Source organism: Bombina bombina, chromosome 9 (genome assembly GCF_027579735.1).
Source record: "Bombina bombina isolate aBomBom1 chromosome 9, aBomBom1.pri, whole genome shotgun sequence".
NCBI lineage: Eukaryota > Metazoa > Chordata > Amphibia > Anura > Bombinatoridae > Bombina > Bombina bombina.
This window is the reverse complement of record NC_069507.1, coordinates 218,701,819-218,726,647: the sequence shown is the minus strand read 5'-3', so window position 1 is coordinate 218,726,647 and position 24,829 is coordinate 218,701,819. Positions and strand designations below refer to the sequence as shown.

The 24,829-nt window shown below is 40.2% G+C and overlaps 1 protein-coding gene across 9 annotated transcripts in view; it reads left to right on the top strand.

Moving 5' to 3' along the window:
• TACC2 (transforming acidic coiled-coil containing protein 2) overlaps positions 1 to 24,829 on the top strand; it is a 302,667-nt gene that overhangs the window by 46,480 nt on the left and 231,358 nt on the right. For 5 of the 9 annotated variants that reach the window (XM_053692635.1, XM_053692634.1, XM_053692630.1 and 2 more), the window contains exon 3: positions 12,557 to 12,619. In XM_053692635.1, the coding sequence (XP_053548610.1) occupies positions 12,557 to 12,619 (63 nt within the window). The remainder of the gene's footprint in view (positions 1 to 12,556; positions 12,620 to 24,829) is intronic. The other 4 variants (XM_053692637.1, XM_053692632.1, XM_053692638.1 and 1 more) reach the window with 1 other exon arrangement.

Genomic DNA, 24,829 nt, shown 5'->3' with positions numbered 1-24,829 from the left:
TTGGTGGAGTATGTACCTTCTCTGAGGTCTGATGTTTGAGCATATAGCTGGGATAAAGGTATTGGTGGAGTATGTATCTTCGCTGAGGTCTGATGTCTGGGCATATAGCTGGGATAAAGTTGTTGCTGGTGTATGCATGGGGTCTGATATTTGGGCATATAGCTGGTATAAAGGTATTGATGGAGTATGTATCTTCTCTGAGGTGTGATGTTTGGGCATATAGCTGGGATAAAGTTGTTGCAGGTGTATGCATGGGGTCTGATGTCTAGGCATATAGCTGGTATAAAGGTATTGGTGGAGTATGTATCTTCTCTGAGGTGTGATGTTTGGGCATATATCTGGTATAAAGGTATTGGTGGAGTATGTATCTTCTCTGAGGTCTGATGTCTGGGCATATAGCTGGTATAAAGGTATTGGTGGAGTATGTACCTTCTCTGAGGTCTGATGTTTGGGCATATAGCTGGGATAAAGTTGTTGCAGGTGTATGCATGGGGTCTGATGTCTGGGCATATAGCTGGGATAAAGGTATTGGTGGAGTATGTATCTTCTCTGAGGTGTGATGTTTGGGCATATAGCTGGGATAAAGGTATTGGTGGAGTATGTATCTTCTCTGAGGTGTGATGTTTGGGCATATAGCTGGGATAAAGGTATTGGTGGAGTATGTATCTTCTCTGAGGTCTGATGTTTGGGCATATAGCTGGGATAAAGGTATATTGGTGGAGTATGTACCTTCTCTGAGGTCTGATGTTTGGGCATATAGCTGGGATAAAGGTATTGGTGGAGTATGTATCTTCTCTGAGGTCTGATGTCTGGGCATATAGCTGGGATAAAGTTGTTGCTGGTGTATGCATGGGGTCTGATATTTGGGCATATAGCTGGTATAAAGGTATTGGTGGAGTATGTATCTTCTCTGAGGTGTGATGTTTGGGCATATAGCTGGGATAAAGGTATTGGTGGAGTATGTACCTTCTCTGAGGTCTGATGTCTGGGCATATAGCTGGGATAAAGGTATTGGTGGAGTATGTACCTTCTCTGAGGTCTGATGTCTGGGCATATAGCTGGGATAAAGGTATTGGTGGAGTATGTACCTTCTCTGAGGTCTGATGTCTGGGCATATAGCTGGGATAAAGTTGTTGCTGGTGTATGCATGGGGTCTGATGTTTGGGCATATAGCTGGGATAAAGTTGTTGCTGCTGTATGCATGCATGGGGTCTGATGTCTGGGCATATAGCTGGTATAAGGGTATTGGTGGAGTATGTATCTTCTCTGAGGTGTGATGTTTGGGCATATAGCTGGTATAAAGGTATTGGTGGAGTATGTATCTTCTCTGAGGTGTGATGTTTGGGCATATAGCTGGGATAAAGTTGTTGCAGGTGTATGCATGGGGTCTGATGTCTGGGCATATAGCTGGTATAAAGGTATTGGTGGAGTATGTATCTTCTCTGAGGTGTGATGTTTGGGCATATAGCTGGGATAAAGTTGTTGCTGGTGTATGCATGGGGTCTGATGTCTGGGCATATAGCTGGTATAAAGGTATTGGTGGAGTATGTATCTTCTCTGAGGTGTGATGTTTGGGCATATAGCTGGGATAAAGTTGTTGCAGGTGTATGCATGGGGTCTGATGTCTGGGCATATAGCTGGTATAAAGGTATTGGTGGAGTATGTATCTTCTCTGAGGTGTGATGTTTGGGCATATATCTGGTATAAAGGTATTGGTGGAGTATGTATCTTCTCTGAGGTCTGATGTCTGGGCATATAGCTGGTATAAAGGTATTGGTGGAGTATGTATCTTCTCTGAGGTGTGATGTTTGGGCATATAGCTGGGATAAAGTTGTTGCAGGTGTATGCATGGGGTCTGATGTCTGGGCATATAGCTGGTATAAAGGTATTGGTGGAGTATGTATCTTCTCTGAGGTGTGATGTTTGGGCATATAGCTGGTATAAAGGTATTGGTGGAGTATGTACCTTCTCTGAGGTCTGATGTTTGGGCATATAGCTGGGATAAAGTTGTTGCAGGTGTATGCATGGGGTCTGATGTCTGGGCATATAACTGGGATAAAGGTATTGGTGGAGTATGTATCTTCTCTGAGGTGTGATGTTTGGGCATATAGCTGGGATAAAGGTATTGGTGGAGTATGTATCTTCTCTGAGGTGTGATGTTTGGGCATATAGCTGGGATAAAGGTATTGGTGGAGTATGTATCTTCTCTGAGGTCTGATGTTTGGGCATATAGCTGGGATAAAGGTATATTGGTGGAGTATGTACCTTCTCTGAGGTCTGATGTTTGAGCATATAGCTGGGATAAAGGTATTGGTGGAGTATGTATCTTCGCTGAGGTCTGATGTCTGGGCATATAGCTGGGATAAAGTTGTTGCTGGTGTATGCATGGGGTCTGATATTTGGGCATATAGCTGGTATAAAGGTATTGGTGGAGTATGTATCTTCTCTGAGGTGTGATGTTTGGGCATATAGCTGGGATAAAGGTATTGGTGGAGTATGTACCTTCTCTGAGGTCTGATGTCTGGGCATATAGCTGGGATAAAGGTATTGGTGGAGTATGTACCTTCTCTGAGGTCTGATGTCTGGGCATATAGCTGGGATAAAGGTATTGGTGGAGTATGTACCTTCTCTGAGGTCTGATGTCTGGGCATATAGCTGGGATAAAGTTGTTGCTGGTGTATGCATGGGGTCTGATGTTTGGGCATATAGCTGGGATAAAGTTGTTGCTGCTGTATGCATGCATGGGGTCTGATGTCTGGGCATATAGCTGGTATAAAGGTATTGGTGGAGTATGTATCTTCTCTGAGGTGTGATGTTTGGGCATATAGCTGGTATAAAGGTATTGGTGGAGTATGTATCTTCTCTGAGGTGTGATGTTTGGGCATATAGCTGGGATAAAGTTGTTGCAGGTGTATGCATGGGGTCTGATGTCTGGGCATATAGCTGGGATAAAGTTGTTGCTGCTGTATGCATGAGGTCTGATGTTTGGGCATATAGCTGGGATAAAGGTATTGGTGGAGTATGTATCTTCTCTGAGGTGTGATGTTTGGGCATATAGCTGGGATAAAGTTGTTGCTGGTGTATGCATGGGGTCTGATGTCTGGGCATATAGCTGGTATAAAGGTATTGGTGGAGTATGTATCTTCTCTGAGGTGTGATGTTTGGGCATATAGCTGGTATAAAGGTATTGGTGGAGTATGTATCTTCTCTGAGGTGTGATGTTTGGACATATAGCTGGTATAAAGGTATTGGTGGAGTATGTATCTTCTCTGAGGTGTGATGTTTGGGCATATAGCTGGGATAAAGTTGTTGCTGGTGTATGCATGGGGTCTGATGTCTGGGCATATAGCTGGTATAAAGGTATTGGTGGAGTATGTATCTTCTCTGAGGTGTGATGTTTGGGCATATAGCTGGGATAAAGTTGTTGCAGGTGTATGCATGGGGTCTGATGTCTGGGCATATAGCTGGTATAAAGGTATTGGTGGAGTATGTATCTTCTCTGAGGTGTGATGTTTGGGCATATATCTGGTATAAAGGTATTGGTGGAGTATGTATCTTCTCTGAGGTCTGATGTCTGGGCATATAGCTGGTATAAAGGTATTGGTGGAGTATGTACCTTCTCTGAGGTCTGATGTTTGGGCATATAGCTGGGATAAAGTTGTTGCAGGTGTATGCATGGGGTCTGATGTCTGGGCATATAGCTGGGATAAAGGTATTGGTGGAGTATGTATCTTCTCTGAGGTGTGATGTTTGGGCATATAGCTGGGATAAAGGTATTGGTGGAGTATGTATCTTCTCTGAGGTGTGATGTTTGGGCATATAGCTGGGATAAAGGTATTGGTGGAGTATGTATCTTCTCTGAGGTCTGATGTTTGGGCATATAGCTGGGATAAAGGTATATTGGTGGAGTATGTACCTTCTCTGAGGTCTGATGTTTGGGCATATAGCTGGGATAAAGGTATTGGTGGAGTATGTATCTTCTCTGAGGTCTGATGTCTGGGCATATAGCTGGGATAAAGTTGTTGCTGGTGTATGCATGGGGTCTGATATTTGGGCATATAGCTGGTATAAAGGTATTGGTGGAGTATGTATCTTCTCTGAGGTGTGATGTTTGGGCATATAGCTGGGATATAGGTATTGGTGGAGTATGTACCTTCTCTGAGGTCTGATGTCTGGGCATATAGCTGGGATAAAGGTATTGGTGGAGTATGTACCTTCTCTGAGGTCTGATGTCTGGGCATATAGCTGGGATAAAGGTATTGGTGGAGTATGTACCTTCTCTGAGGTCTGATGTCTGGGCATATAGCTGGGATAAAGTTGTTGCTGGTGTATGCATGGGGTCTGATGTTTGGGCATATAGCTGGGATAAAGTTGTTGCTGCTGTATGCATGCATGGGGTCTGATGTCTGGGCATATAGCTGGTATAAAGGTATTGGTGGAGTATGTATCTTCTCTGAGGTGTGATGTTTGGGCATATAGCTGGTATAAAGGTATTGGTGGAGTATGTATCTTCTCTGAGGTGTGATGTTTGGGCATATAGCTGGGATAAAGTTGTTGCAGGTGTATGCATGGGGTCTGATGTCTGGGCATATAGCTGGGATAAAGTTGTTGCTGCTGTATGCATGAGGTCTGATGTTTGGGCATATAGCTGGGATAAAGGTATTGGTGGAGTATGTATCTTCTCTGAGGTGTGATGTTTGGGCATATAGCTGGGATAAAGTTGTTGCAGGTGTATGCATGGGGTCTGATGTCTGGGCATATAGCTGGTATAAAGGTATTGGTGGAGTATGTATCTTCTCTGAGGTGTGATGTTTGGGCATATAGCTGGTATAAAGGTATTGGTGGAGTATGTATCTTCTCTGAGGTGTGATGTTTGGGCATATAGCTGGGATAAAGTTGTTGCTGGTGTATGCATGGGGTCTGATGTCTGGGCATATAGCTGGTATAAAGGTATTGGTGGAGTATGTATCTTCTCTGAGGTGTGATGTTTGGGCATATAGCTGGGATAAAGTTGTTGCTGGTGTATGCATGGGGTCTGATGTCTGGGCATATAGCTGGTATAAAGGTATTGGTGGAGTATGTATCTTCTCTGAGGTGTGATGTTTGGGCATATAGCTGGTATAAAGGTATTGGTGGAGTATGTATCTTCTCTGAGGTGTGATGTTTGGGCATATAGCTGGTATAAAGGTATTGGTGGAGTATGTATCTTCTCTGAGGTGTGATGTTTGGGCATATAGCTGGGATAAAGTTGTTGCTGGTGTATGCATGGGGTCTGATGTCTGGGCATATAGCTGGTATAAAGGTATTGGTGGAGTATGTATCTTCTCTGAGGTGTGATGTTTGGGCATATAGCTGGGATAAAGTTGTTGCAGGTGTATGCATGGGGTCTGATGTCTGGGCATATAGCTGGTATAAAGGTATTGGTGGAGTATGTATCTTCTCTGAGGTGTGATGTTTGGGCATATAGCTGGTATAAAGGTATTGGTGGAGTATGTATCTTCTCTGAGGTGTGATGTTTGGGCATATAGCTGGTATAAAGGTATTGGTGGAGTATGTATCTTCTCTGAGGTGTGATGTTTGGGCATATAGCTGGGATAAAGTTGTTGCTGGTGTATGCATGGGGTCTGATGTCTGGGCATATAGCTGGTATAAAGGTATTGGTGGAGTATGTATCTTCTCTGAGGTGTGATGTTTGGGCATATAGCTGGGATAAAGTTGTTGCAGGTGTATGCATGGGGTCTGATGTCTGGGCATATAGCTGGTATAAAGGTATTGGTGGAGTATGTATCTTCTCTGAGGTGTGATGTTTGGGCATATAGCTGGTATAAAGGTATTGGTGGAGTATGTATCTTCTCTGAGGTGTGATGTTTGGGCATATAGCTGGTATAAAGGTATTGGTGGAGTATGTATCTTCTCTGAGGTGTGATGTTTGGGCATATAGCTGGGATAAAGGTATTGGTGGAGTATGTATCTTCTCTGAGGTCTGATGTCTGGGCATATAGCTGGGATAAAGTTGTTGCTGCTGTATGCATGAGGTCTGATGTTTGGGCATATAGCTGGTATAAAGGTATTGGTGGAGTATGTATCTTCTCTGAGGTGTGATGTTTGGGCATATAGCTGGGATAAAGGTATTGGTGGAGTATGTATCTTCTCTGAGGTCTGATGTTTGGGCATATAGTTGGGATAAAGTTGTTGCTGCTGTATGCATGGGGTCTGATGTCTGGGCATATAGCTGGTATAAAGGTATTGGTGGAGTATGTATCTTCTCTGAGGTGTGATGTTTGGGCATATAGCTGGGATAAAGTTGTTGCAGGTGTATGCATGGGGTCTGATGTCTGGGCATATAGCTGGTATAAAGGTATTGGTGGAGTATGTATCTTCTCTGAGGTGTGATGTTTGGGCATATATCTGGTATAAAGGTATTGGTGGAGTATGTATCTTCTCTGAGGTCTGATGTCTGGGCATATAGCTGGTATAAAGGTATTGGTGGAGTATGTATCTTCTCTGAGGTGTGATGTTTGGGCATATAGCTGGGATAAAGTTGTTGCAGGTGTATGCATGGGGTCTGATGTCTGGGCATATAGCTGGTATAAAGGTATTGGTGGAGTATGTATCTTCTCTGAGGTGTGATGTTTGGGCATATAGCTGGTATAAAGGTATTGGTGGAGTATGTACCTTCTCTGAGGTCTGATGTTTGGGCATATAGCTGGGATAAAGTTGTTGCAGGTGTATGCATGGGGTCTGATGTCTGGGCATATAACTGGGATAAAGGTATTGGTGGAGTATGTATCTTCTCTGAGGTGTGATGTTTGGGCATATAGCTGGGATAAAGGTATTGGTGGAGTATGTATCTTCTCTGAGGTGTGATGTTTGGGCATATAGCTGGGATAAAGGTATTGGTGGAGTATGTATCTTCTCTGAGGTCTGATGTTTGGGCATATAGCTGGGATAAAGGTATATTGGTGGAGTATGTACCTTCTCTGAGGTCTGATGTTTGGGCATATAGCTGGGATAAAGGTATTGGTGGAGTATGTATCTTCGCTGAGGTCTGATGTCTGGGCATATAGCTGGGATAAAGTTGTTGCTGGTGTATGCATGGGGTCTGATATTTGGGCATATAGCTGGTATAAAGGTATTGGTGGAGTATGTATCTTCTCTGAGGTGTGATGTTTGGGCATATAGCTGGGATAAAGGTATTGGTGGAGTATGTACCTTCTCTGAGGTCTGATGTCTGGGCATATAGCTGGGATAAAGGTATTGGTGGAGTATGTACCTTCTCTGAGGTCTGATGTCTGGGCATATAGCTGGGATAAAGGTATTGGTGGAGTATGTACCTTCTCTGAGGTCTGATGTCTGGGCATATAGCTGGGATAAAGTTGTTGCTGGTGTATGCATGGGGTCTGATGTTTGGGCATATAGCTGGGATAAAGTTGTTGCTGCTGTATGCATGCATGGGGTCTGATGTCTGGGCATATAGCTGGTATAAAGGTATTGGTGGAGTATGTATCTTCTCTGAGGTGTGATGTTTGGGCATATAGCTGGTATAAAGGTATTGGTGGAGTATGTATCTTCTCTGAGGTGTGATGTTTGGGCATATAGCTGGGATAAAGTTGTTGCAGGTGTATGCATGGGGTCTGATGTCTGGGCATATAGCTGGGATAAAGTTGTTGCTGCTGTATGCATGAGGTCTGATGTTTGGGCATATAGCTGGGATAAAGGTATTGGTGGAGTATGTATCTTCTCTGAGGTGTGATGTTTGGGCATATAGCTGGGATAAAGTTGTTGCAGGTGTATGCATGGGGTCTGATGTCTGGGCATATAGCTGGTATAAAGGTATTGGTGGAGTATGTATCTTCTCTGAGGTGTGATGTTTGGGCATATAGCTGGTATAAAGGTATTGGTGGAGTATGTATCTTCTCTGAGGTGTGATGTTTGGACATATAGCTGGTATAAAGGTATTGGTGGAGTATGTATCTTCTCTGAGGTGTGATGTTTGGGCATATAGCTGGGATAAAGTTGTTGCTGGTGTATGCATGGGGTCTGATGTCTGGGCATATAGCTGGTATAAAGGTATTGGTGGAGTATGTACCTTCTCTGAGGTCTGATGTTTGGGCATATAGCTGGGATAAAGTTGTTGCAGGTGTATGCATGGGGTCTGATGTCTGGGCATATAGCTGGGATAAAGGTATTGGTGGAGTATGTATCTTCTCTGAGGTGTGATGTTTGGGCATATAGCTGGGATAAAGGTATTGGTGGAGTATGTATTTTCTCTGAGGTGTGATGTTTGGGCATATAGCTGGGATAAAGGTATTGGTGGAGTATGTATCTTCTCTGAGGTCTGATGTTTGGGCATATAGCTGGGATAAAGGTATATTGGTGGAGTATGTACCTTTTCTGAGGTCTGATGTTTGGGCATATAGCTGGGATAAAGGTATTGGTGGAGTATGTATCTTCTCTGAGGTCTGATGTCTGGGCATATAGCTGGGATAAAGTTGTTGCTGGTGTATGCATGGGGTCTGATATTTGGGCATATAGCTGGTATAAAGGTATTGGTGGAGTATGTATCTTCTCTGAGGTGTGATGTTTGGGCATATAGCTGGGATATAGGTATTGGTGGAGTATGTACCTTCTCTGAGGTCTGATGTCTGGGCATATAGCTGGGATAAAGGTATTGGTGGAGTATGTACCTTCTCTGAGGTCTGATGTCTGGGCATATAGCTGGGATAAAGGTATTGGTGGAGTATGTACCTTCTCTGAGGTCTGATGTCTGGGCATATAGCTGGGATAAAGTTGTTGCTGGTGTATGCATGGGGTCTGATGTTTGGGCATATAGCTGGGATAAAGTTGTTGCTGCTGTATGCATGCATGGGGTCTGATGTCTGGGCATATAGCTGGTATAAAGGTATTGGTGGAGTATGTATCTTCTCTGAGGTGTGATGTTTGGGCATATAGCTGGTATAAAGGTATTGGTGGAGTATGTATCTTCTCTGAGGTGTGATGTTTGGGCATATAGCTGGGATAAAGTTGTTGCAGGTGTATGCATGGGGTCTGATGTCTGGGCATATAGCTGGGATAAAGTTGTTGCTGCTGTATGCATGAGGTCTGATGTTTGGGCATATAGCTGGGATAAAGGTATTGGTGGAGTATGTATCTTCTCTGAGGTGTGATGTTTGGGCATATAGCTGGGATAAAGTTGTTGCAGGTGTATGCATGGGGTCTGATGTCTGGGCATATAGCTGGTATAAAGGTATTGGTGGAGTATGTATCTTCTCTGAGGTGTGATGTTTGGGCATATAGCTGGTATAAAGGTATTGGTGGAGTATGTATCTTCTCTGAGGTGTGATGTTTGGGCATATAGCTGGGATAAAGTTGTTGCTGGTGTATGCATGGGGTCTGATGTCTGGGCATATAGCTGGTATAAAGGTATTGGTGGAGTATGTATCTTCTCTGAGGTGTGATGTTTGGGCATATAGCTGGGATAAAGTTGTTGCAGGTGTATGCATGGGGTCTGATGTCTGGGCATATAGCTGGTATAAAGGTATTGGTGGAGTATGTATCTTCTCTGAGGTGTGATGTTTGGGCATATAGCTGGTATAAAGGTATTGGTGGAGTATGTATCTTCTCTGAGGTGTGATGTTTGGGCATATAGCTGGTATAAAGGTATTGGTGGAGTATGTATCTTCTCTGAGGTGTGATGTTTGGGCATATAGCTGGGATAAAGTTGTTGCTGGTGTATGCATGGGGTCTGATGTCTGGGCATATAGATGGTATAAAGGTATTGGTGGAGTATGTATCTTCTCTGAGGTGTGATGTTTGGGCATATAGCTGGGATAAAGTTGTTGCAGGTGTATGCATGGGGTCTGATGTCTGGGCATATAGCTGGTATAAAGGTATTGGTGGAGTATGTATCTTCTCTGAGGTGTGATGTTTGGGCATATAGCTGGTATAAAGGTATTGGTGGAGTATGTATCTTCTCTGAGGTGTGATGTTTGGGCATATAGCTGGGATAAAGGTATTGGTGGAGTATGTATCTTCTCTGAGGTGTGATGTTTGGGCATATAGCTGGGATAAAGTTGTTGCTGGTGTATGCATGGGGTCTGATGTCTGGGCATATAGCTGGTATAAAGGTATTGGTGGAGTATGTATCTTCTCTGAGGTGTGATGTTTGGGCATATAGCTGGGATAAAGTTGTTGCAGGTGTATGCATGGGGTCTGATGTCTGGGCATATAGCTGGTATAAAGGTATTGGTGGAGTATGTATCTTCTCTGAGGTGTGATGTTTGGGCATATAGCTGGTATAAAGGTATTGGTGGAGTATGTATCTTCTCTGAGGTGTGATGTTTGGGCATATAGCTGGTATAAAGGTATTGGTGGAGTATGTATCTTCTCTGAGGTGTGATGTTTGGGCATATAGCTGGGATAAAGGTATTGGTGGAGTATGTATCTTCTCTGAGGTCTGATGTCTGGGCATATAGCTGGGATAAAGTTGTTGCTGCTGTATGCATGAGGTCTGATGTTTGGGCATATAGCTGGTATAAAGGTATTGGTGGAGTATGTATCTTCTCTGAGGTCTGATGTTTGGGCATATAGCTGGGATAAAGTTGTTGCTACTGTATGCATGAGGTCTGATGTTTGGGCATATAGCTGGTATAAAGGTATTGGTGGAGTATGTATCTTCTCTGAGGTGTGATGTTTGGGCATATAGCTGGGATAAAGGTATTGGTGGAGTATGTATCTTCTCTGAGGTCTGATGTTTGGGCATATAGTTGGGATAAAGTTGTTGCTGCTGTATGCATGGGGTCTGATGTCTGGGCATATAGCTGGTATAAAGGTATTGGTGGAGTATGTATCTTCTCTGAGGTCTGATGTTTGGGCATATAGCTGGGATAAAGGTATTGGTGGAGTATGTACCTTCTCTGAGGTCTGATGTTTGGGCATATAGCTGGGATAAAGGTATTGGTGGAGTATGTATCTTCTCTGAGGTCTGATGTTTGGGCATATAGCTGGGATAAAGGTATTGGTGGAGTATGTATCTTCTCTGAGGTCTGATGTCTGGGCATATAGCTGGGATAAAGTTGTTGCTGCTGTATGCATGAGGTCTGATGCTTGGGCATATAGCTGGGATAAAGGTATTGGTGGAGTATGTATCTTCTCTGAGGTCTGATGCTTGGGCATATAGCTGGTATAAAGGTATTGGTGGAGTATGTATCTTCTCTGAGGTCTGATGTTTGGGCATATAGCTGGTATAAAGGTATTGGTGGAGTATGTATCTTCTCTGAGGTCTGATGTTTGGGCATATAGCTGGGATAAAGTTGTTGCTAGTGTATGCATGAGGTCTGATGTTTGGGCATATAGCTGGGATAAAGGTATTGGTGGAGTATGTATCTTCTCTGAGGTCTGATGTTTGGGCATATAGCTGGGATAAAGTTGTTGCTGCTGTATGCATGCATGGGGTCTGATGTCTGGGCATATAGCTGGCATGAAGGAGTTTTTGGTGTATGAAATATGATTAGATAACTGATGTTTGTGAATATAGCTGACATAAAATGGTTGCTAGGGTATTCATCTGATCTGAGGTCTGATGTCTGGGCATATAGCTGCCATAATGGTGTTGGTATAAGAAAAAGGGGAATAAATGGTGCCTCGTTGTTTTCTTCTTCCAGATAATAGTGTTGGTGATGTATACATCTGATCTGTTTGGGCATATAACTAGCATAAAGTGATGCTAGTGTATGCATCTAATCTAAGGTCTGATGCCTGGGTTTATAGCTGGCATTAAGTGGCTTGTAGCATATGCATGTTATCTGAGGTCTGGGCATATAGTTTTCATAAAGTTATTACTTGTGTATGCCTCTGATCTGTTTGGGCATATAGCTGGCATTAATTGCTGGTGTATTTATCTGTTCTGAGGCCTGATGTTTGGAGCATTTAGCTGGCATAAAGAGGGTGTTGAAATATGCATCTGATCATATCTGTTGATGGGCATTATACATGGTCCGATGCGATGTAGCATCTAGTCTGTGATCTTCTATGGGTGAGTAGCTATAAAGTGGCAAGTACACAATCAGTGTTGCAATTTGCAAAAGCAGAAGCACTCTTTCTTTACCTCTTTAGAAACACATATTTGTAGAATATACCTACTTCTGGCAAGCATCGATCCCAACATTAGGCTGTGTTACATTCTATCTGTAATTTTAAGTAACTTTAAGATCAGGTTAAAATCTTCAAAGTGTTGAATGTACGCTTGTCAACATTCTGCGCCACTGAGTTAGTTATTCGGATTAGCAGCAGGTGGCGCTGTGCAGCAACATATATACAGTATATGCAGTAGCTATTTGTGCACCACGACTGGTCAGCAAATGAACTGCACATTACATTTTTTTGATGGGACAGTGTGACAAGTTGTTGTTTCTAATATAAATGTCACTGCCGGGCAGGCGTTACTGCAGGACAGGTAATACCAGGCAAACACATGGGCAGGGGGCATAAGCTTGAAATAACACAAAGACACAGCAACATATATAACTTTAATAACATGTGAAATGTTTATTCGTAGCAGAAGGCCACATCAGGACCCCAAATCAGCCCACAGGGGGCATCGGCTAAGGACAAACAGCAGGTAAGTTCTGGCTGCTGGTTTATGTTAATCACATTCCACTTCTTTTTTTCACACTGATCCAGTTTTATTACTAATTGTGTTGATAGTATATACAAACAAACCATTCTTAACATAACAGAAGTTATTTAGGGTGCAATGGGGTGCCACAGTGTTTGGTGAAGCTGATCCACATATTCATTGGTTTAATTGAAAGAAGAAGAAAAAATTATGTTTATACTACTAGGAAGAAGCTTGTATTATATAGCACAAATATTTAATATAATGCTTTTTGGTTGCTGTATGTACTTTGCATTACTTCAGACATCAGTGATCTTATTTTCTTTGGTGACATTGATGACATTATTTTGGATTTTGTTTACAGACACGTGTATTGTTGGTACTATTTGTGTCACAATGTTTATATCTTGCAAATCTAGGGGAAGCTCTAGTATAAAATCCTGGACTGACTGGCTAATTCATTATACAGAGTTGATGTGCACTTGTTTTGTATTGGTGTCAGATAGTAGAACCTTAGGGTAAACCTTTTAGGCTCCTCATGGTAACATACTGTATTTTATGTTGTATTTGTCACTGTGGGCTACATTGGTTAAACCCAGAGCTACTTCAGACAGCTATAGAGGGATAAAGAATTGCCTTTGTGCGTTGTCCCCAATGCCCTTATTCTTTGCCAGTAACCTCTCATTCCCTGTGTGGCCTCACCAGTGTTTCTCTATTTCCATACTGCCCCACTATCCTGAGTTCCATTACATTTTCATAGTTTGCCATCATTCTAGATCACTGGTTTTACAACCTGTCCTCAGACCTCCCTAGCAGGCCAGATTTTGATATGTCAACTAGAGCACAGGTGAAATAATCAGCTGCTTAGTAAACATGGTTATTTTACCTGCTCTCATACAAGGTAATCCTGAAAATTTGGCCTGTTGGGGAGGCCTGAGTACAGGTTTGAAACCCAGTGTTATAGCCCCATTGTGTTTTTACATTATGTGCTTTCTCTGTTAGCCATGAAGTGTTGTGACATCTGATTTCCTTGTGTCTCTTCACCTCATTACCTTTGTATAACATGCTCCTGTCCTTGTATTTCTGTATCACATTCCCTGTTCCTCTGCCCTCACACGTCATTCCGCCATCACATTCTACTCACTTTGCCAACAAAAAAAACATTCCTCCTCACCACTTCCATATGACGTTGTCCCATCTATTTGTCTTCCCTGTGTATCCAGATAAACTTCCTCCATTCTGCGCCTTCACATGACAGTGTCTCTAAATCACCCCACTCTTTGTGCCTCCACATCGCATTCTTCCTTAAAGGGACATTGTACAGTAGTTTTTTCTTTGCATAAATGTGTTGTAGATGATCCATTTTTATTGCTCATCTGGGGGTATTTTATTAAAAATGTATAGTTCTGCTTATTTTTAAATAACATTGTGGCAGACTCCTAACCAAGCCCCAAAGTTTTAGATGTATACGGAATGTATACAGACTTCACAGTGATTCTGTTTGTATATTGGATCTATTCATATGCAGGGGAGGGTTTGCTCTCAGCCCCTTTTAGTGGGTGTTTCAGACTAACCTCATTAGCAGTGCAAATTGGGAGCTTCTTAATACGGTTTTAAAAGGTTTTATACTGGATATTTATATCAGTATCTGTGCATATTATTTTTTATATTAGTGTCTATTACATGCAGTTAAATTTAAATTGATGTATACTGTCCCTTTAAATTCCCATACAGTTTTCTTTCTCTTCCTGTTCTTAAATAACCAATATACTAGCAATGTATACACATTTATGTGCCTCTACATTATCCTTGTGCCTCTATATCCCTGTGCCTCTACGTTATCCTTGTGCCTCTTTAAATCTGTGTCTCTACATTATCCGGATATCTCTATATCCCTGTGCCTCTACATTATCCGGATACCTCTATATCCCTGTGCCTCTACATTATCCGGATACCTCTATATCCCTGTGCCTCTACATTATCCTTATGCCGCTACATAAATCCCTGTGCGGCGTGCCTCTACATTATCCCTGTGCCTCTATATTATCCTTGTGCCTCTAAATTATCCCTGTGCCTCTATATTATCCCTGTGCCTCTACATTATCCCTGTGCCTCTACATTATCCTTGTGCCTCTATATCCCTGTGCCTCTACATTATCCTTATGCCTCTATATCCCTGTGCCTCTACATTATCCCTGTGCCTCTATATACCTGTGCCTCTACATTATCCATGCGCCTCTACATTATCCTTGTGTCTCTATATCCATGTGCCTTTACATAATCCCTGTGCCTCTACATTATCCTTGTGCCTATATATCCCTGTGCTTCTATATTATCATTGTGCCTCTATATTATTCTTGTGCCTCTATATTATTCTTGTTCCTCTACATCCCTGTGCTTCTACATTATTCCTGTGCTTCTATATCCCTGTGCCTCTACAATATCCTTGTGTCTCTATATCCCTGTGCTTCTATATTATCCTTGTGCCTCTATATCCCTGTGCTTCTATATTATCCTTGTGCCTCTATATCCCTGTGCCTCTATATTATCCTTGTGCCTCTATATTATCATTGTGCCTCTATATTATCCTTATGCCTAAATATCCTTGTGCCTCTATATCCCTGTGCATCTACATTATCCTTGTGCCTCTACATTATCCCTGTGCCTCTATATCTCTTTGCCCCTACATTATCCCTGTGTCTCTACATTATATGTGTGTCTTTATATCCTTGTGCCTCTACATTATCCTTATGCCTCTATTTCCCTGTGCATCTACATTATCCTTGTTCCTCTACATTATTCATGTGCCTCTACATTATCCCTGTACCCCTATATTCCTGTGCCTCTCTACATTATCCTTGTGCCTGTTTATTATCCCTGCACCTCTACATTACCCCTGTCTCTACATCACCCAGTGTCTTTACATCACACCTGTGTCTATACATAATCCCTGTGTCTATATACATCACCCCTGTGTCTATATACATCACCCTGTGTCTTTACATAATCCCTGTGTCTATATACATCACCCTGTGTCTTTACATCACCCCTGTGTCTATATACATCACTCCTGTGTCTATACATAATCCCTGTGTCTATATACATCACTCCTGTGTCTATACATAATCCATGTGTCTATATACATCACCCTGTGTCTTTACATCACCCCTGGGTCTATATACATCACTCCTGTGTCTATACATCACCCCTGTGTCTATATACATCACCCTGTGTCTTTACATCACCCCTGTGTCTATATACATCACCCTGCGTCTTTACATCACCCCTGTGTCTATACATAATCCCTGTGTCTATATACATCACCCCTGTGTCTATATACATCACTCCTGTGTCTATACATAATCCCTGTGTCTATATACATCACCCCTGTGTCTATATACATCACTCCTGTGTCTATACATAATCCCTGTGTCTATATACATCACCCCTGTGTCTATATGCATCACCCCTGTGTCTATATACATCACCCCTGTGTCTATATACATCACCCCTGTGTCTATATACATCACCCCTGTGTTTATATACATCACCCCTGTGTTTATATACATCACCCCTGTGTTTATATACATCACCCCCGTGTCAATACATAATCCCTGTGTCTATACATCAGCCAGGTCTATACATAATCCCTGTGTCTATACATCAGCCAGGTCTATACATAATCCCTGTGTCTATACATCGCCCCTGTGTCTTTACATCACCCCTGTGTCTTTACATCACCCCGTGTCTATACATCACTCCCGTGTCTATACATCACCCCCGTGTCTATACATCACCCCGTGTCTATACATAATCCCTGTGTCTTTACATCACCCCTGTGTCTATACATCACCCCTGTGTCTATACATAATCCCTTTGTCTCTATAATCCCCCCTGTGGCTATACATCACCCCTGTGTCTTTACATCACCCCGTGTCTATACATCACCCCATGTCTATACATCACCCCGTGCCTATACATCACCCCTATGTCTCTATAATCCCCCCCTGTGTCTATACATCACCCCTGTGTCTTTACATCACCCCTGTGTCTATACATCACCCCTGTGTCTATACATAATCCCTGTGTCTATACATAATCCCTGTGTCTATATACATTACCCCTGTGTCTATACATCACCCCTGTGTCTATATACATCACCCCTGTGTCTATATACATCACCCCTGTGTCTATACATCACCTGTGTCTATACATAATCCCTGTGTCTCTATATCACCCCTGTGTCTATACATCACTGGGTCTATACATAATCCCTGTGTCTCTATATCACCCCTGTGTCTATACATCACTGTGTCTATACATAATCCCTGTGTCTCTATATCACCCCCGTGTCTATAAAAAAACCCTGTGTCTCTATATCACCCCTGTGTCTATACATTATCCCAGTGACTCTGCATTACCTTTGTGCCTTTACATTATTCCTGTGCCTCTTCAAATAAATAAATAAATAATAACAAGCTGTGAGCAATACTAATCCGAGGCTATAAGCCATTGCTTTCAATAGTAGCACACTTCATAGCTCTTGTCTTGCGGTCTCACATGATCAGTGTTTCTCTCCCTGAGCCGATGATCTAAAGCTCTCTGAGCTGTGAGATTTTCTAAGACATTTTGCCAGAACTATGAAGCCCCTGTGCTAACTCTCTAAAGGCAGTTTGTACCTTGAGATCAGTGTGTCTCACACAGGGGTGTATGTAAAGGCGAATCATACATTATAATAGGGCTCGTAAAAAAATTGTCATTTCAAAAATGTATAAAATTAATAAATTAAATTTTGAAATAAAAATACGTAGTAAAAGATTGTATGGTTTAATCGCATTAAAAATTGTAACAATATGATTCTGCAACAATCATATTTCATAGAAAATTTACAGTTCAAATTGAAATAATGCAGGGAAAAAAATATTTAGGTGCACGGTACAAATTGTAATAGAACTGCAGTGCGCATGCAAAAAACTCTGTGAAATTCTTATTTGTAATAGAAAATAAAAAAACGTATTGTTTTCCTTATTGTTAAATGAGTTTTGCCGCCTCTCCTAGTGAGCTGAACAGGGGCGTTCCATGGGCCTAGCGTAAATGGACACTGAACCCAAATTTTTTTCTTTCATGATTCAGATAGAGCATGCAATTTTAAACAACTTTCTAATTTACTCCTATTATCAATTTTTCTTCGTTCTCTTGCTTTGTTTATTTGAAAAAGAAGGCATCTAAGCTATTTTATTGGTTTAGAACCATGGAAAGCACTTGTTTATTGGTAGGTGAATTTACCCACCAATCAGCAAGAAGAACACAGTGTGTTCACCAAAAATGGGCCGGCATCTAAACTTACATTCTTGCATTTCAAATAAAGATACCAAGAGAATGAAAATAATTTGATAATAGTTGTAAATTAGAAAGTTGCTTAAAATTGCATGCTCTATCTGAATCACGATAGAAAAAAATTTGGGTTCAGTGTCCCTTTAAATTTCATCTCCTAGGCCTGGCTTAGTTATCGAAACAATTTCACACTTTATATTAGAGTTGTCACCTGTCCAGGAATGACCCCGACAGTTAAGGTTTCCATTTGTATCCATGTTTGGTGGGAAACGTGCAAATGTCCGGGTTTGGGGGGAAACAGCCACAGCCAAAAAGGTTACATTATTCTTTTTCAACATACTACACACACCTAGTTATTTATCTCTTTGTGTCTTTGTTTGGGAGTGTATGTGAGAGTGTGTCTGAGTGTATGTCTGTGTGTGTAAGTGTCTTTGTGAGAGAGATTGGGTGTGTTTGTTATTGTGTGAGAGTGCGTTAGAGAGTGTGTGTGAGAGTGCGTTAGAGAGTGTGAATATCTATGTGCGAGTTTGTGTTTATTGGCTCAAGAGTGAACTAAAGGTGTCAACCCTGCTTCAAATCTTGCTGTTTTTTCTCGCAAACTAAAAGGTAGCAAGATTGTGTCAAAATTACCCTAACAGAAAACCACATGTATAACCATACGAAAATAGAGATGATTCTGAGGTACTATACTCTAAATCTGCTCTGTATTAGCTTCATGGTTTAATTTTGAAAGTGTGCCCCCTGCTCCCAGGATAGAGAAAAGAAACAAAGAAGGCGCTCCGATAGCGTAATATCTCAGTGATGAGATACCACAGGTGTTCCCCTCAAGCAGTGTTCATTTTGACGGCAAATTTCGATTTTGTCTTAGTTTTAGTCGTATTTTAGTCATCTGAATTGTTTTAGTTTTAGTCGTATTTTAGTCATCTGAATTGTTTTAGTTTTAGTCGTATTTTAGTCATCTGAATTGTTTTAGTTTTAGTCGTATTTTAGTCATCTGAATTGTTTTAGTTTTAGTCGTATTTTAGTCATCTGAATTGTATTAGTTTTAGTCGTATTTTAGTCATCTGAATTGTATTAGTTTTAGTCGTATTTTAGTCATCTGAATTGTATTAGTTTTAGTCGTATTTTAGTCATCTGAATTGTTTTAGTTTTAGTCGTATTTTAGTCATCTGAATTGTATTAGTTTTAGTCGTATTTTAGTCATCTGAATTGTTTTAGTTTTAGTCGTATTTTAGTCATCTGAATTGTTTTAGTTTTAGTCGTATTTTAGTCATCTGAATTGTATTAGTTTTAGTCGTATTTTAGTCATCTGAATTGTTTTAGTTTTAGTCGTATTTTAGTCATCTGAATTGTTTTAGTTTTAGTCGTATTTTAGTCATCTGAATTGTATTAGTTTTAGTCGTATTTTAGTCATCTGAATTGTTTTAGTTTTAGTCGTATTTTAGTCATCTGAATTGTTTTAGTTTTAGTCGTATTTTAGTCATCTGAATTGTATTAGTTTTAGTCGTATTTTAGTCATCTGAATTGTTTTAGTTTTAGTCGTATTTTAGTCATCTGAATTGTATTAGTTTTAGTCGTATTTTAGTCATCTGAATTGTTTTAGTTTTAGTCGTATTTTAGTCATCTGAATTGTATTAGTTTTAGTCGTATTTTAGTCATCTGAATTGTTTTAGTTTTAGTCGTATTTTAGTCATCTGAATTGTTTTAGTTTTAGTCGTATTTTAGTCATCTGAATTGTTTTAGTTTTAGTCGTATTTTAGTCATCTGAATTGTTTTAGTTTTAGTCGTATTTTAGTCATCTGAATTGTTTTAGTTTTAGTTGTATTTTAGTCATCTGAATTGTATTAGTTTTAGTCGTATTTTAGTCATCTGAATTGTATTAGTTTTAGTCGTATTTTAGTCATCTGAATTGTTTTAGTTTTAGTCGTATTTTAGTCATCTGAATTGTTTTAGTTTTAGTCGTATTTTAGTCATCTGAATTGTATTAGTTTTAGTCGTATTTTAGTCATCTGAATTGTTTTAGTTTTAGTCGTATTTTAGTCATCTGAATTGTTTTAGTTTTAGTCGTATTTTAGTCATCTGAATTGTTTTAGTTTTAGTCGTATTTTAGTCATCTGAATTGTTTTAGTTTTAGTCGTATTTTAGTCATCTGAATTGTTTTAGTTTTAGTCGTATTTTAGTCATCTGAATTGTTTTAGTTTTAGTCGTATTTTAGTCATCTGAATTGTTTTAGTTTTAGTCGTATTTTAGTCATCTGAATTGTTTTAGTTTTAGTCGTATTTTAGTCATCTGAATTGTTTTAGTTTTAGTCGTATTTTAGTCATCTGAATTGTTTTAGTTTTAGTCGTATTTTAGTCATCTGAATTGTTTTAGTTTTAGTCGTATTTTAGTCATCTGAATTGTTTTAGTTTTAGTCGACTGAATCTCCAGTAGATTTTAGTTGACTAAAATCTAAGGGGTTTAGTTAAAGTGTACTGCATTATTTAAGCATTTCTCTATAATTTACAAACTGATTATATACTCCAGGAGTAAACATAACACCTATTATTATTTATGGTATTAAGGTTTAAACATGCAGTGCAGACACAGATGTAGCCGTTGTGATATATAACGTCTTTATTAAACTTAAAATATAACCAAGTTTCATAAACAAACAGAAGCGCAACTTTAAAATATAAAAAAACAAAACTGTAAACTGTATTGCACATATTACCCAATATAAAAATGTTAACAGCTCTCTGTTAATAATTGAAACAACTTTTAAGTAACTCAACACAACAAAAAAATGTATGCGGCCAGCACAGGCACAGCATAACTTAAACCCATACTTGTGATTTATGCTTATTTCTATAGAAAGAATCAATTGATCACAGATTCTAAAAAAATTCGGCAACTATATAAACACTGCTCTAGAACTTCCAAACTCATTATATACTCCTGGAGTTTATTACCCTGTTTTTATTTATGGCATTAAGGTTTGAACATGCAATACAGATTTAACTGTTGTGGTATATAACATGTCTTTATTTAGCTTAAAATGTAATAAAATTAAGTTTTGTAAATTTTACAAAAGAGCAGAAATTAGATATGGATTGATGCATAAAATGTTTTGTCAGCAAATTTTGATTTAGTTTTAGTCATATTTTAGTCATCAGAATTTCTTTAGTTTTATACTCATTTTAGTCTAGTTTTAGTTGACGAAATGAACACTGCCCTCCAGTAGGATACTCACAAATTAGTAGCACTTATCGCAAAGTGCACAATAACACAGTCTGGGGTATTTCAAGCTCCCCAGTCAGCTCCAATCCGGTTGCTAATATCAATCCCTGATATCCCTCAGCGAACCCCAGTCACCATCCAGGATCACAGGACAAAAATAAAGTTTAAAATTCTTCACAAGCACACAAAGCTTGAAAGAGATTTATTGCACATATAAAATATGCATAAAACAAGCTGGACGCATTTCGCAAGTTATACTCAACAGCATATCTTATCACTGAGATATTATGCCATTGGAGTGCCTTCTTTGTTTCTTTACTCTATCGAGAATTTATCCAGTCTCTAGAAGAGCTGCCCTTGGAGTTTATATGGTCCTTTGAGATTATCATCAGCCTGACTTGTGGTGCCTCTGCAGTTCACATCATGACTGCTTATAGTGGGGACTGAGTACATGACGATTGTTTATTCCCCCTGCTCCCTGCTAACTTCGCTCTCCCTGGGAAAGTTTCCCTTTCTAAGAAGCTTCATTATATTCTATGGTAGACATCTTGCCACTCGCAGGGACAGCCCCTTTTTGTAGATAATTCTATGAGGGCAGCTCCTACTAGTGTCCACTTGGTTTTACATATCAATGGGCCCCATGAGTCAAAAAGCACTCAGCAGTGGACAGTTTCTGATTGTCTGGATAGAAGCTTGAGGAACGGTTTGCGTTTCAATTAAAACTTTCATATTTCGAATTACTCCCTTTGATGCGGTTCTACTATGGATCTGAAAGGGATGTGTTAAAATGTATCCTATTTACCCAAGAAAACCAGTGCAAGAAAACCAAATTCTCCTGTTAACAAATATGAGCAATTTGTGTCTTAAGTAATTCAAGTGGTCAAACTTCTAGTTTAGAACAGCATAGAAAACAAACTATACAAATGAATCTGAAGTTTCTCACATGGCAAACCTCACATCACATTTCCTCTTCCCAGTACTTCTTCATCACAGACCCCCCTACCATGTATATAGCTGTCAGGCAACCAGCATTGCACTGGACAGTCCAGTATTTCATCTGTCTTTCCAATAATATCTCTATAGAATGCCTAGTATTCTAGTTCCTCTAATCTACTGATCTGTTCTTAAAGGACACTTATGACTCAATCGTTTACAAATACAGGCATACCTCGTTTTATTACGCTTCACTTTATTGCGCTTCGCAGGTATTGCTCTTTTTACAAATTGAAGTTTTGTGGCAACCATATGTAGAGCAAGACTAGTGGAGCCATTTTTCCAAAATATATACACATATAAACACATAAAAACACATGGATAGACATATATACCACCTATATATATACCCCCCAGCTAAAAGATTATGACTCACCGAAGGCTCAGGTGATAGTTAGCATTTTTTAGCACTAAATTATTTTTTAATAATTTTGACTTTCCTATCCCTTTAAGGCATGTACATTTTTTAGACAATGTTATTGCCCACTTAATAGACTACAGTATAGCGTAAATATATATTTTATATGCACTGGGAAACAAAAAAAAATGAATGTGACTCAGTTTATTGCTATATTTGCTTTATTGTGGTGGTCTGGAACTGAACCCGCAATATCTCTGAGCTATGCCTGTATATTATTATGCCAGGAAATAAGTGGCACTGCATATAATCAGTGTCGTTTTTGTATTCTGCCACTTGCCATATACGTAATTGATTGAGGCTTCAGTGGAGCCTCTGCATATTCAATATTCTAGGTGTGTTACTCTCAGCCAAAATCACTGTTTTGTATGTATTGTTAGCAGCAAGGGGTTAAAACCACTGCTTTAAAACCACTACTGGCAGCCAAAGGGATAAAACCACTGCTTTATTTTCTACTGGCAGCCAAAGGGATAAAATCACTGTCCATTTGTGAAAAATAAATATGGACAGATTTATGACAATATTGATGTAGTACTAAAGTTGAGCCTATTGTGGGAGCTTTGGGGAGGGCCACACAGAGACCCCACCTATTTTCCTGTCCCACAGGTTGTCCAGCATTTTTGTGAAGAGCTGACTACCCTATCTCTGTGCCTACATATTGTTCTCCAATATCCCAGTGCAATCACATTGCTAGTTTCTCATGTTCACGTTCTACTGATTCTGTCCCCACTCACTGTATAACAAAATACCTCCTGTAATATCAGGTTAGACTAAAACCTGACCTTTAGCCCCTTACCCAGCTATCACCTGCTGTCTGGCCACTGGCTAGTTGGGCTTTAGGAAGTTGTGGGTGTGGGAAATTCTCTGCCTGTTCCTGTCACTCTTACATGGACACTGGGACACTTTGTCACAGGAGTTTTACATCCAGGATCAGACAGGTACTGTTTTACCCTCGCTCCATGTGTATATTGCAGTGGTTAACCTATTTAGTGCTGAAATATGAGAGTTAACCTGTGCAGTGCTGATAACATTGTAGAATATTACACTACAAAGCCTTTCTTGTTAATCAGAAATTCCATGAAAGGATGCTTAGTGTTATTTTCCTAGGAAACCTACAAGGGAGGAGACTCAGTGTATTAAACAGCTCAGCTGCCCATATCCCTGCTTAGTCACAGCCCTTGTGTTTGAACACTTGTAATGAAGTGAAGATTAGCTGTGATGGAGGGAGGGAGCGGGAGGGGGGAACAGTACAGCTAAACTGGAGTTAGGCTAGAAATGATATTAACCCATTCTATGCCGAGTCTTTATTATCATTATTAATCTGTTTGTAAGAGGCCAACACATTTGTTGCACTGACTACATGTTCATAGGATATGAAATGTATTATATGTATGTAGAGTTCAAGAACAGAGATTAGAGTTGGAAATTCAAAATTACACAGAAAGGGGCGGATCCCTGGTCTGAAGAGCTTACAATCTATCTATTTTTTTCCATTCTCTTGTTATTCTTTTGTTGAAAAGCAGGGATGTATTCTTAGGAGCCAGCCCATTTCCAGAGCACTATATGGCAGCAGTTTTGCAAGAATGTTATCCATTTGCAAGAGCACTATATGGCAGCACTATTACCTACCATGTAGTGCACCAGATGCTACCTAGGTATCTCTTCAACAAAGAATATCATGGGAACGAAGCTAATTTGATAATGGAAGTAAATTGGAAACTTATTTTTGAAATCTCCACCAGGCAAGGAGTATTTCAATAACCTAGAAACAGTACCTTATTATAGAAATATGTTGATACTTATGCTCTAGTGACGTTTGGTTAGTAACTGTTTTGTAATCTTGGGTACTATGATTGTCAGAGTAAGATTTGTGCTTCAAATTCCTTTGCTCTTCAGTTTATTTTTTATGTGTTTTTTTTAACCAACTGCAGGTTACTGGCAAGATACACATTTTTGTTTCTGTTTCAAGCACATTTTGTCCACGTTGTCATGGATACCTTTAAAGGGAGCAGAAATGCAGTGCTGATTTGAGTTGAACGCAGCCAGTGATAGGAGACTATGCAAATATACCACCACTGATTGGCTCAGTAGCTCTGTTTAGGTTCGGACCAGTAGTGCATTGCTGACCCCCAAAATGACTTTAACCCTTTGAGTGCTAATGACGGCTCTGAGCCGTCACAGAGTTTCTCACTCTGGTGCTAATGACGGCTCAGAACCTTCATGAGCACTCTCCCAACTTGAGGGAGATC